The sequence below is a fragment of the Lucilia cuprina genome, chromosome 6, assembly GCF_022045245.1.
Source record: "Lucilia cuprina isolate Lc7/37 chromosome 6, ASM2204524v1, whole genome shotgun sequence".
Classification (NCBI taxonomy): Eukaryota; Metazoa; Arthropoda; class Insecta; order Diptera; family Calliphoridae; genus Lucilia; species Lucilia cuprina.
The window spans coordinates 26,782,785-26,796,773 of record NC_060954.1 but is presented as its reverse complement, the minus strand read 5'-3'; the positions used below and the strand labels follow the sequence as shown (position 1 = coordinate 26,796,773).

At 29.5% G+C, this 13,989-nt stretch overlaps 1 protein-coding gene and 1 long non-coding RNA gene across 2 annotated transcripts in view; both read right to left on the bottom strand.

Annotated features, from left to right (window-relative positions):
- LOC111682210 (protein immune deficiency) overlaps positions 1–13,660 on the bottom strand; it is a 26,914-nt gene extending 13,254 nt beyond the window's left edge. Inside the window, exon 1 of the mRNA XM_046953887.1 lies at positions 13,074–13,660. Coding sequence (XP_046809843.1) covers positions 13,074–13,595 — 522 coding nt within the window. The 5' untranslated portion in view covers positions 13,596–13,660. The remainder of the gene's footprint in view (positions 1–13,073) is intronic.
- LOC124420567 lies at positions 234–1,929 on the bottom strand. The gene is made up of 3 exons (XR_006941271.1): positions 1,464–1,929; positions 1,147–1,397; positions 234–1,081 (listed from the first exon to the last, which is right to left on the bottom strand). It is a non-coding gene; the product is annotated as an uncharacterized LOC124420567 (long non-coding RNA).
- Positions 13,661–13,989: the final 329 nt, after the last annotated feature.

Below are 13,989 nucleotides of genomic sequence, written 5' to 3'. Positions count from 1 at the left end.
AAATATTTTAATTTATTTTGACATTGAGCTCATACAATTACAAAAACAAAATACATGTTGTTTTTGTATTGTTGTAGTGATGCATATACCTGTTTAGTGTACCCTGAATTACAATATTTATAAACAGTTAAAAACAATAAGGGTTTTCATTTAAACGCTTAAGTTTTCCATTTGTGCAAGTGGGCAAGTTTATTCGACTTGTTTCATGAAACCCCTGTTCAAATTCTGTTCAATTACAATTGTTATAAACATTTTACAGCAATGTCAAACGAAATCGAAAAATAAAAAATAAAGTATTTTAACAAAAAAATGTACAAAATATGCTAAAAATGTGAAAATCCAAGCCCATAAATTCGAAAGTGAACAATAAGTGAACAGATTTATTAAATGCACTATGAGTTTGCTTAAGTTTGCCAGTCTAAATAGTCGCTCAAACTTATAAGGGTTGTGCAAATCAATTTTCATACAATTCAATTGCGGGGATGGAAACATGCACAGATTGCACAGTTTACGAGAGTTTTGAACGTTTAAATGAAAACCCTAAATGTTAAACAAAATCAAAAAATAATAAATAAATTATTTTAACAAAAAATTTTACAAACTATGTTTAAAATGTGAATATTCAAGTCCATAAATTCAAAAGTGAACGGACGGATTTATTAAATGCACAATGTGTTTGCGCAAGTTTGCCAGTCTAAATAGTCGCTCAAACTTATAAGGGTTGTGTAAATCAATTTCCACACAAGTCAATTGCTAGAATGGAAACATGCACAGGTTGCACAGTTTACGAGGGTTTTGAACGTTTAAATGAAAACCCTTAATATGTTTGAGAACAAAAAAGGCAATTAACAAAAAATAATGCAAAGTAAATTTAGGTAATTTTGTATTTCTTATGAATTTATTAATAAATTATAGTGTTTTTCAAAGAAATCGTCTTCTGTTGAAGTTGTATTTTCTTTGGATGCAGCAGATTTATTTTTTTCCTTGCAATACCGATTTTTTTGCTATTTTTAAAGAATTTCTAATGTCCGATTTGATGTTGATGATGTTTTATTGGTATTGCCTTCACAATAGGTACCAGCTGTAATTTAAAAATAATCATCATTAAAAATATATATTAAACACTATGATTAAGAAAGTAAATACCTATCAAATAAAACATGCATAAATTTTGGAAAATTTAAAAGACGCAATTTGTTGTGAGTTCTATTTAAATTATATAAATCCAAAACTTCGGGCTTTATGATCTCTCTCATCCTTTCTTTAATGCCACGTTGGCCACAAATTGCTCGGAAAAGTCTTTGTATATTTTGGGATGTTATTCTTTATGCAACTCTTCATCGCAGCGGTATTTTCTGCCAAAACGTCTAATATTATTGTGTTTTGGTTCTTAATATCTAATTTTAAATAATAATTTTATTTAAAAGATAAAATATGTGTGTTATAAATAATAAATAATGTACCTTTTAATTCATTTTGTATTGTTGTTTTGTTGCTAATAATTTCATTATTATTTTTGTTAATGTTTTCTGAAAAAAATTGTTTTTTATAATAAAAAATAAAACAGTGTATACCAGACAAAACATCAATTTTATTATGAATGACTTGTATCAACTTCATTAGCTCTTGGGAGTCGCACGTCTTTGTTCATTTTGAATTCTGAAAATAATAAAATTTAATTTAATAGTGGTATTGGAACACCACCCCCATTATAGGGTAGCAACATAAATTTTGAAATATCTTTTATATTAAAAGTTTTTTGGATTTCACTAATTTCCAGTTTTCTGCTATATGCTATTCCAATATCTAATGACTGTACAGGGTATTGAAAAAGTTCTCTAAATTTAAAAATTGTTTCCTTTAATAAAAACATTTTGAATAAATGTTATGCACACAAATATTTTATTTGTGTTAGAAATACTTTAAACAATTTATACTTTATGTTCAATATAAATTCTTTATCATATTATTTTTTTATATATTTTTCGATTGTAGAAAAAATATTTGTCAGTTGAAAAAAATTGTTCAAGCTAAATAAATATTTTTTTATATAATTAAAATATTTAAGACTTATATTTTAACATTGGTTATGGGCCCAGGATTGCTATAAAGAATATAAGCTGTGTATCCTGTTGATAATAAATATAATCGAAGATAATTAAGAAATACAAGAATGTCTAACTCAAGTTTTCAAATTGATAAATTGCATGCTGAGAATTATGCAACTTGGTCAATACAGATGCGAAGTTTATTGCTAACGCAAGATTATTGGGATGTGATTGAGACTCCTCTAAGTGAAACAGCAACTATTCAAGAAAAATCAGCGTGGAAAGTTAAAGATAGAAAGGTGTTGGCATCAATAACTTTGGCGGTGAGAACAACTGAACTGATTCATCTTAAAGACTGTAGAAGTGCAAAAGAAGCTCGGTGTAAATTGGAAAACATTTACAGAGCTAAAGATCCTGCAAGAAAAGTTCATTTATTCAAGAAATTTGTGCGATTCATCTGAAGAAAAATATAAGGAGTGAGATCGAAAAATTCTTAACATACATATATGTTTATAAAAAAGAAACCACTAAACTTACAGCTTTATTTTTTTTTTATTTGATTCAAATTATTATTACAATTTACAAAAAAAATATTTTTATAGTTTTAATCACTAGTGATGAAATTTTGAACCCTTTTCGGAAACCTTTCCATTAACGTTTTTATAGTGCTTTCTGTCACTTTGCTCGAACATGTAGTCCATCTCCGTTTAAAATCTACCACACTTTTGGACACCTTTTTTGTACTCTTTAATTCTCTTTTAACAAGAGCCCAATATCTCTCCACTGGCCTTAGCTCCGGGCAGTTTGGAGGATTTGCCTCTCTTGGTACAAATACCACATTATTGTTCTTGTACCACTAAATTGCTTGTTTACCATAGTGACAGGATGCCAAGTCAGGCCAAAAATAAGTGGACACATTATGAAGTCTTATGAATGGAAGCAGCCTTTTTTTGTAAACATTCCTTGATGTAAATTTCGGTATTTATAGAGCCCGTTTTAACAAATGATTGGCTTCTTTTGCCGCAACTGCATATTGTGCTGCCATACCAAGAACTTTTTGGGAAATTTTGGTCTGTCTTTTGGGTCCTAAACTTTTCTTCAACATTCCCTCGAGCATCAGCAACAAAACTTTTGACCTGGAAGTTGCGAAAAAAAACTGCCAGAACATACGTTTCGTCATCCATTATGCAGCAAGAATATTTTTTTTATAAAACTTGACTTCAATTTCTCTGCTGTGTTTGGGCCTCTAAATTTTTAGCAGCGTTCCTGTCAGGAACTTTTTGAGCCTTGTATGTTTTTAAACCTGCATTAGCTTTAACTTTTCGTACCAAATAGTCCGAGCACTGAGCTAACCGAGCTGCTTTCCTACCGGATGTGTTGGGAGCTCTTTGAAAATGCGTTCTATTTTTTTGGCTTTAGAAACATCATGTGGACCATTCCTTCTACCTGAACGAGGTTTTCTATCAACTGACAAGTTCTCCCGGTACTGTTTAATAACATTGGAAACAGTTTGGACCGCAGACCTATGTATGCTTGGCCAACTTTTTGTAAGACCAAGTTGGGTTTAGTTGAAAATATTTAATAATTTCAGTACGCACTTTTTTCTGGTCACTCATTTTAATCAGATTAACAAAAAAATTAATATAATTGACATTACACATAATAACTGACATGTTTTTCAAAGGTAACTTGATCAAAAAAAAAAAAATCAAATAATACTTTGGTTGAAAAATGTAATGAAAAACGTGTGTTAAGAATTTTTCGATCTCACTCCTTATTAAATGTTCCCAACGCACATTACGATTTAATAACCCACTTTATGTTAAAACTTTTTGAACAAATTATGAAATGTCAGATCCGTTTAGGAGATTATGTTGTAATTTTAACAAAATGTTTAACTTTATAGATTTTAATTTAAATGTTGATAATATCCTATCTATGGATACAAATTGGAGATGGATAGAAATGTAAAACTAAAACTATTGTAGTTAGAATTTTCTAGAGGGTAAAACAAAAAATATTGTGTATCCTAAGGCATTAGAATAGTAATTATTTTTAAAGATTAGAAGTATATATTAAATTTTAGCAAGTAAGAAATAAATACTAAAGACAGCGGACCTCAGAAAGGGCGCAATGCGGAAGATGGTTGAAATGTATTTTTTGTGCAAACAATATTATTTTTTTACAAACTAAACATTTAAAATTTTTTTTATTATTAAAATTTTATTTTGTTTCAAATAAAAAAAAACATATTTTGACAGAGAAGGTATGCAAATAAGAAAACAAAAAATTATCAGCTGTTCGATTGCATATACCTGTTTAGTGTACACTGTTGTAATTGAACAGAATTTGAACAGGGATTTCATGAAACAAGTCGAATAAACTTGCCCACTTGCACAAATGGGAAACTTAAGCGTTTAAATGAAAACCCTTATTGAATTGCTGTAATATTTTAAATTTTAAAGACTGAATTAATTATAATTTTGTTAATTTAAGTTTAATCAAACATTAAAACTATTTGGATAAATGTTTTTATACAAGTACCTTCTTTATATATGTACATAATATATATACATTATAAATAATTAATACATTTTTTTAAAAAATTAATAATAAAACCACAAAAATTCGCATTTTTATATTAGTATATAAACTAATGTAAATGAACTAATTAAAATTCGTATTAAAATCATAGGATCTTCATTTGTTTAAATACCAACTCTTGAATGTATATAAAACATGAATGAAAATACTCGGAATAATCAATGAACTTTCATTGGTTGTAAGAACTCATTTAAATGACTAACTATTTTTCTAAATACAAACCCATGCACGCCAATGACACGTTAAAATCATGCATGTTTCCCCTAAATAACCAACCGAAATTATATTTTTTTGGCCCATTTGGTCCACAATTTTTGGGGATTTGTACCACCTTTTCATGTAATGTCATTAAAATGGCGATTTTTGGCAATATTTGTATTGTTTCTCCAAAATTTGTTATTGGGATTTAATATAAAATTGGGATTTAATAGATTCCTTGAGGTATCCAAAAATAACATTTTTTGTTACAAGAATCTGTATTTAAACCTTCCAAGATATATTATTGAAATCATTCTTCCATCGCTGGAACTCAAGTCCATTTTTATAGTTCTAGGGTTAAAAATTTTCGGGGAAACTTGTCTTCTATATATTCTTTTAGATATCAGCTGTTTTACATTTTAAGTTTCCAATATATTGTGGAAATGTCCAAAGCATGCCTCGCAGAAACGCCATTCAATATAGTGGAATCATTATTTTTATAACTAATGACCTCAAGGCTAAATGTCACCATATCATTATGGTCTAACTCAAATATATTGATATCTGTTTAAATATTATCTAATATGATCAAAATAAACCCAAAATTTTGGACATATAGTGTTGTTATAATGGGCAACATAATCGTGAATGTTATGAGTAATAAAAACTAAACTCTACTGTATAGGATGGCGTTTTGTTAAGGCATGTTTTGGAGTTGTATACCGCTACGATGTCTTGAAAATTTAAAATATATTAGTGCTAATATCTACAATAATATATACTAGCCAACTTTGTCGGAAAATATCGATCCTAGTGGTATGAAAAGGGACTTAAGATCCAGATAAATCAATTAGAAACAGAAGAACGATACCAAAAATAGATCTTGGAATGTTAAAAACAGATCCTTATAACAAAAATTATTATTTTTAGATAAGTCAAGGAATCTATTAAATCCCAATATTAAATTTTTGTTTTATCTAATATATAAGATACAAATGCCCCGAAATTGTGGGCCAAATGGGCCATAAATATACCCTTTCGGTTGATAGTAACCCCTTAAAACAATTTTAAGCAAAAAGGTCATTCGATTATAATTTTTGTGTTTCGTAAAATATGGTCAAATATGAAATACAGGAAAAATTGAGGTAATTTTATGGACTTTTTTTAAAAAAAAGTTAAATCTATTTAAATAAATGTAATTTCTCCAAATTTTAAGGAGTGTAATATTAAACCTTAGAACTCTCTAGACAATATATCAAATTTAATTATTAATTTTACACACAATAAATATTATTAAATTATGTTTTTTTTTTTTTAAAGAACATGAAAAGTGTTTTGTTAACAAGTATATTTCTAACATATGGAACCAATATTTTTTGTTCAGCATAAGTGAATTTCACTTGACGAACGACCTCTGCTCTGGCTGGCAAAAAAATATCGCTATGAGCAGATATAATTGGTACTTCTATTCGCTGTGGAATGTTTTCAGGTCTTAAAATAAAAGAATCATGGTCTTGGCTAAATTCAAGAATGCAGTTATATTTATTAATGAAATCCATTCCTATAATACCGTATCATGGTATCGGGAATTCATCTTTCACTACGTAAAAGTGATGAGGAATCAAAAACTGCTTTTATCAAAAAATATCGTACCAAGGGATCTAATTTTCCTTCACATATTCCACATAATTTTGTTATATGTATAGTATTACTGGTGTTTTAGCAAGGACATGTCTGCACCTGTGTCTACTAGCAATGTTATTAATTCTTTAGTTTTATTAATCTGTAGTTTTATCAAAATGCTTAAGTAGAGGTTTAAATTATACACATTCTTATTTACTGTTCTAATCCCAGGGGAGCGTTCGGGTTTTCCGAATCGCTTTCAGATAGATTGGCTATTCTCACATAATATCCGCGGTTGTTACCTAGCTGCAATCTATTTCTGTTTCTGTTGTTATAATTGTTATTATTATTTCTTAACCCCTTTGTGTTCGGATTTCTAAAGGCGTGCATGGCAGCAAGTTACTGTGACTTCTATTGTAATTTCTTCTCCTATCATTATTATTCTGCGTTTCTGATGCCTCGGAGGGTACAACTGTTTACAAACTTACTAACAGCTTTGTTCATACTGTTAAATTGACCTGCATCCATGATAAGTTTGAATTTATCAATTGTGCAGTGTAGCATAAAACATGTATCGCTTATGCCGACAGAATATTGAAAAAGCAATTAAAAATAATATCATATTAAAAAGTCGATAAAGCAGCCAATACTTTAAATATTTTACTGATCATGGCTTTGTTTGTATGTATTTCTTGCATTTAATGTTCTGTCCAATTGTTACACTATCCACTTTATGAATAATGCTGTGTAAGCAATTAATTCCTATATAACACCGTCCAACACCATTTTTCACACACGAACCAAACCATATACATACGAAAGCACATAATTTATATGGTATAACTGCGTACTCAGTTTTTCATTTTCTGATCGTTTGTCCTTTTAAATGGACTTTAAAATTTGAGGTGCATACAATTTTCAAAAATTTTTATAAAATATTTTAAGCCACCCTATTATAAAAATATGGGTATCACACTAAAGAGGACAATTGCAGTATTTTTATCTCGTATTTTGTTTTATTTTTTAAGAATAAAAAGATGTAAAATGTATTCCCCTCTAAAAATTTCAAAGTCCTTTTTTTGTTAAAATATTATGTAGAAAAATTGGAAATTTGTTATTGTGGAACCGAGTTTCTTTATTTCTATGATAGAAAGTTAAAAAAGTGGAAACTTTGAGGAATATGAAAGGATAACAATCGATTAAGGATATATTGCATTTTTTATCCTTTCATGTTAAAACTCCTTTCTTGGAAATTATATTTTCCTTTTTAATTTAACACAATTATTCCGAACTCTATAGTTATTCTAAATTCTATATATCTTTTAAAAATATCTTTGACATCCCAATAATGTTATCAAAGTAGTTTATTATATAGTTTTCATTAAAAAATACAACAGTGCGAAGGTATATCATGTGCAATTAGTAAACCACGATATACATAAATATTTATGTATATCGTGGTTTTATTTTAGCAAATAAAATATTTATGTTGAATTTTATTTCAATTGCGACATATTGAAGAAAAACTAATTTTCTGAATGTGGGCTAGAGTCAAATAGAGATTAAAGGACTGCACAAGACAACAATAATGCGACAATTTGTTAAACAGATATCGTGTGCGCCATCATAAGCAGGCCTTTAATATGTATATTATAAAATTATGAGGAGAGATTTATGTATGTCTACATATATAAACGTTTTTTTATGCAGCTTTTCATCGTGATATTAATGTTTATATTAATTATATTATATTTTACATTTATATTAATATTGCGCTTATCATATTATCCTGAAGTGGATTTTAGAATTCGGAACATGCATGTTTTAATCAGTAAATCGTCATAATCATACGAAATAAAATTTTATATATTTTAAGACATATTATCTCAACCACCTGTTATGTTTAATTGGTAGATATTTTGTCTGAAAACTGTCAATTTAACGTTAGGATAAAAAATTAACAGACATTGGGATAATGGGGATAGGTAATTGGTATAAATAATAAATTAAATTAAACAAAATATTCTCAACAAAAATTTTTTAATTTGAATACATCTTAACTTTTAATTTTTTTACAAAGAACTAATAAAGATAAAGACATGAAATTTAGGAATCTGCAACTCCATATTTGTAAATATAACATATATTTTTTCTAAAAAAAAAACTATAGAAAATAAGGATATTAAAGGATTAAAATTTAAAAGGAAATTTTTTTTAGTTTTTTATTCTAACATTTTAAAACTATTTTATTTGTAAAAATACTGTTATTCTCCTCTTTCAATCGATACCTATATTGACCTACTAGACCAAACCAAATTTAAGCTAAATATAATTATACTTACTCTTCCTTTTAAACTTTAATGTCCTTTTAAAGGAAGAAACGATCAGAAAATAAAAAACCAAAAATGTAGTTTAACTATATCAAGTATGTATTTTCCAATGTAGAGGATCTTGCTCATGTGTGCAACAATTTTTCCCAATTTGTTGTACGGTGTAATCTAAGAACATTTTCAATAAAGACACACTTCGCTTAACACAAGAGAGCTGTAATTTAGCTCTGGCGAAGAATTAAGATTGAACTTAAACATCTTTAAATCGCAAGACAAGCCATCCGATATATACACATTTTCTAATGATTTTGTAAGATTTTCTATCTCTGTACAATATGGATTTGCTGTTTTATTATTTTGTTCATTATTTTTGCTGATAATACTTCCACCGATTCTCCCTTAACGGTACTATTCAGTTTGCTAACAATTTCTGCTATGGTCGCTTCATTGCCAATTAAATTTATAGCAGTTCCTTTTAGATTTGTTTTTATTAGAGACACTGCTGTGGATTCGTGACTTCCCTTTACTGAGTCGACCAAAGCCAATAAATCAGGAAAAGATCGTAAGTTTTCAGATTTTCCATCAAAATCTGTAATTAGCCTTTGCGACATTGTTTTATATTTACATAGGTTTTATAAATATCATGCTAATTTTCTGGTAAGTCAATATTTATATCCTTTCCAATGGCAACTTTAAAAACTCTTCCCTTTAAATCGAGAAAAAATCCCTCTGCCGCAGTTTGAAGTGCTTTAGTCTGTTATAATTTACATTAAGTATTACTCTTATATCCTCAAAACAACGTAGCAAAGTTTGCATATGGTGGTGAATTGTTTATTCCTTAGTTGGTCTATCAATTTTCAAACATTTGTAAGATCGGTCAAATTCATCTCTAATTATTATAACCCTTTTTACTATATCCGACCACTCCATCTATGCTCTATCCAAATCGTTAGCTCGGCTTCTATATTTCTTCTTTAATCTTTTATTATGTAAGGCGTAAAGACGCAACATTGTATTTAAACCTATTAAAACATTTGTTATTATATAACAACATTCAATTAATTCAAGATTTGTATTTCCCTGTACTACCTCTACTTCATTAGCCAAAGGATTTTCTATTTTGGATTGGTGTTTTCCCATTACAAAGGACCTTAAAATTTTAATTGAGCTTTTATTTTTCATTTTATTTATTCTTTAATGAATCTTTCTTATGTGAAAATTTGCAATAAGTATTAAAATCTTAACCTAAATTATAACTAACGTTGTTATTGCCAATGCAATTTCGACCAAAGTTCTCGATAATTTGATTATCTGGCAAAATCCAATGTTTCCGTTCTTCTCAGTCGTCTATGACCCTCAAATGACAACAACTCCCTAGCAAAGGGGATTTGGGTGATCCATTAGTTTCGACAAGTAGGTTAAACAAGAGAATTTGATCTCCTCGCGTATTATGAGGACATTGCGATTCCTATGAATATTTCTATTGCGAATGTACCACGGAGCACCTGTTATTGACCTTAACAGTGCTGACTGCTTTCTTTGTAATTTTTCAACATTAGATGTGGGGAACCCACAGTTGAATGCCGTATAGCCATATCGGTTTTATAACTGTTTTGTACAAAAGCACTTTGTATTCCAAGTCTAGAGCTGACCGTGGTCCAATTAGCCAGTACATTTGAGCTGACTTTAATTTTATTTTTGTAACCTTGTCTTCAATGTGGTGAGTCCATGTTAAGCGGCGATCAAGGTGGATACCAAGATATCTCACATGGCTTTGTTCAGGAATTTTTATATTGTTTATCTGTACGGGAGGACAATTTTCTCGTCTTAAAGTAAATGTAACGTGAGTACATTTTGTTGCATTGACCTTTATTTTCTATTTGTCCAGGCACTTTTCTAATTCGCCGATGTGATGCTGGAGTTGTTCAGAAACTATTGAAGGGTTATCATGTATGCTTACAAAAGCGATATCATCCGCAAATGTAGATGTGTGAGTCAGTGCGCTCGTTGGCATATCTGCAGTATATGAAATATATAGGAACGGACCTAGAATAATGCCCTGGGATACTCCTGCAGATACTTTTCAACGTGAAGAGATCACTTCTTAAGATCTGATTTGAAAAGATCTTTCATATATGTATATAATTTTTAAGCAGTGTGTGAACATTCGCAGGTAGTAATGTGATAATTTTGTGTATTAGTTCATAGTGCCAGACTTTATCGAAAGCTTGAGAAATATCTATGAATAATGCTGAGGCCTTCCGAATAAGAGTAGTTATTCGATGTACCTGTTCGATAGTGCTGTGCTTTCTTCTGAAACCAAACTGATGGTCAGGAATAATGCAATTATCGTTAAGGTGTTGTATAAGACTTTCAAGCAATAACTTTTCAAAAAGTTTTGAGAATATAGACAACAGGCTAATGGGACGGTATGATGTCACATAAGTGACATCTTTTCCCGGTTTTGGTATCATAACAACTTCGGACACTTTCCATGAGGTAGGGAAAGAAAGAAGATATCCGTAAATATATCGACAACTGATTGTATTTCATTGTCATTTTTCAATGAAATGTTTTGTGGCAAGTGTGACCTGACATACATTTTATACTATAACCAGTTCGTCATCATGTTAGGGTAACAAGAACAATAGTTTTCCAATTTATTTGGGGTTTCTAATAACGTTAAAACTGTTGGTGAGTGGTCTGACAAGAGGCCCAGTAAAGGGATCACTGAAATAAATTCTCGTTTTATGTTTTTGATTACAGCAAAGTCAATTAGATCGGGATTCTTATTGAGGTCTGTAGGCCAATAGGTAGGTTGGTCACTAGATATGGCATCTAGTCTGTTATGCGATATTGCTTCTAGCAATTGTCTGCCTTTGGAAGTAATGAGGCGAGAGCCCCAAAATGTATGTTTTGCATTATAATCACCAGCTGCTATGAATCTTGGTCCAAGAGTTTTAAAGTAATCGAGAAACTGCTCTCGATTAATATTTTACCTAGGAGGACAATATATTGAAGATATTGTAACTCTGCTATCAGGTATATTTATAGAGGTTCCAGGCCATCTCTATAAATATACCTGATAGCAGAGTTACAATATCTTCAATATATTGTCCTTTTTGTATTCTGGCATTGGGAAATGTCTAATTTTTTTCACTAATATGGCTGTTCCACCACAGGCTCTGCCACTTGGATGTTTTGTATCGTAAGTGTAGTATCCGTTAAGTCTGAAACAATTATTCGACTTTGTAATTTACATGAATACTTTTCAGACGTCTTTTTTTTTCCAATTCTCTTTTGAGAATCTTTCAAAAAATCATGAACGTTTATACGGTGATTTTTTACATGCAACTATGCATGTCTTTTTTTGATGTTTAATTGTATAATCCTTTTTAATTACTTATTCGTAATAAAAATAAAATGAAATTTTTAACATAAAAACCATTTAATTTGATTTAAAAAAATTTAATAACACGCTATAGAATTTTTTAATGCAAATGTTAATATTTTCATGTAAAAAGAAGACATAATTATTTTTTTACATGAGCATAATATCAACAGTACGAATGAGTATAAAGAGGAATGTCAAAAACAATCATGAAAATCCCAAATCATGTTTGTTTTCTTACCCCCCATTCTTCTCCACCCCGCTCACCACCAATCATCGACAAACATTAAAGCAGACGTCTGGGCAAACATGAAAAAATCATGGTGTAAATTAGGTGTAATATACATATTATTTTTAATTGCTTTTTTTCAATATTCTGTTGGCATAAGCGATACATGTTTAATGCTACACCATCACTGTTACTGATTTAATATTTTCTTAATATGGGCGTGGCTCTTCACCCACTCGAAATATCATGTCTGAACATTTGAAACAAAGAAATTATTTAAATATTGAATTAGAAATCTAAATCTTTCACTAAATAATGTTTTAGGTTAGGTTTCAAATTAAAACTTTTGGAATATCTTTCAATCTCTTTGTAACCTCTTTAATTGATATTGTTCTGATTCTTATTATCCCTATAAAGAACTAATTCGTTTCTCTTTTTTAAAAATCTTTACATTCTCATTTAGTTCTCTTTTACAGCTTTAACTGGGAGCCCATTTAATAATTGTTTATAACGTGAAATTTATGGCATATTTAAATTTTGTATTTACTCTATTACTGAATGAATAAATAAATAAATTATAGTTAATTTTTACTCCTATTATTTTATACGATACTTTATATAGAAGATAAGGAGAAGGAAAAAGAGCTTACCTCTTTTACTCCATACACATTATTATCAATAGTTTTTGCTGATATTTGACCTTCAGAAAAACCTAAATCTCGCATAAATTGTTTATAATCACTTCCTAAGTGGGTTGCTATCTCATTTAACATTTCTCTGCATGGTTCATCTTGAGATTTCATCATGGCATCAATGGTAATTGTTTTTGGATATTTACATCTTTCGTTTTTTTTTAATTTCGCATTTTCGCATTTATCCTCCGGCTTACAGATATTAGTTTTGTTTATATTATAGGTGGACCCTATCTGTAGGCCATTAATGTTTGAAAATTGTACTACAACCTGTTGATTAACATTGTTTACGTTCATTGCATTACTTTCGGGGACTCTAACTTCCGAATAGTCGGAGTTACTTATTTGTGTTTGTGGAGTAAGAACAAGATTTGAACTTGCATGTTCTACAGGGATTGCATCTTCTTCTAGACGTCCATGCGTACAGTTATCCTTGATGTTCTTCGAAAAAGAACTAAAAAATTTCTTGAAAAAGAACATTAATATTTAATTTATATTTAGATTACAACTAGTTATAATTTTGCACAAGGCGAATTCATATAAGGTGGTATTTTTCAATCAGCTGATTTTTTTTCACTTGACTGGTACGAACTCAAGGCGAATTCACATAAGGTGGTGGCAGTTCTGCAACAACAACATTTTCCATGTATTTTGTTTTTGCTTTTGGTTTTCGTAAATGTCAAAAACCATAAGTACGGCGAATTCATTTGAAATGTTTATATTATGTAAAATGATTATATTATATTAAAAAATAAAGATAAGGATATAAAAATTTGTGAGGGAAATAAATTCTGATTTGAATAATGTTTGCTTCAAACGAAAAATTCTATTTCGGCAGCTTAATTTGCAAAATTTAAGTAAGTGCCTTCAGTTA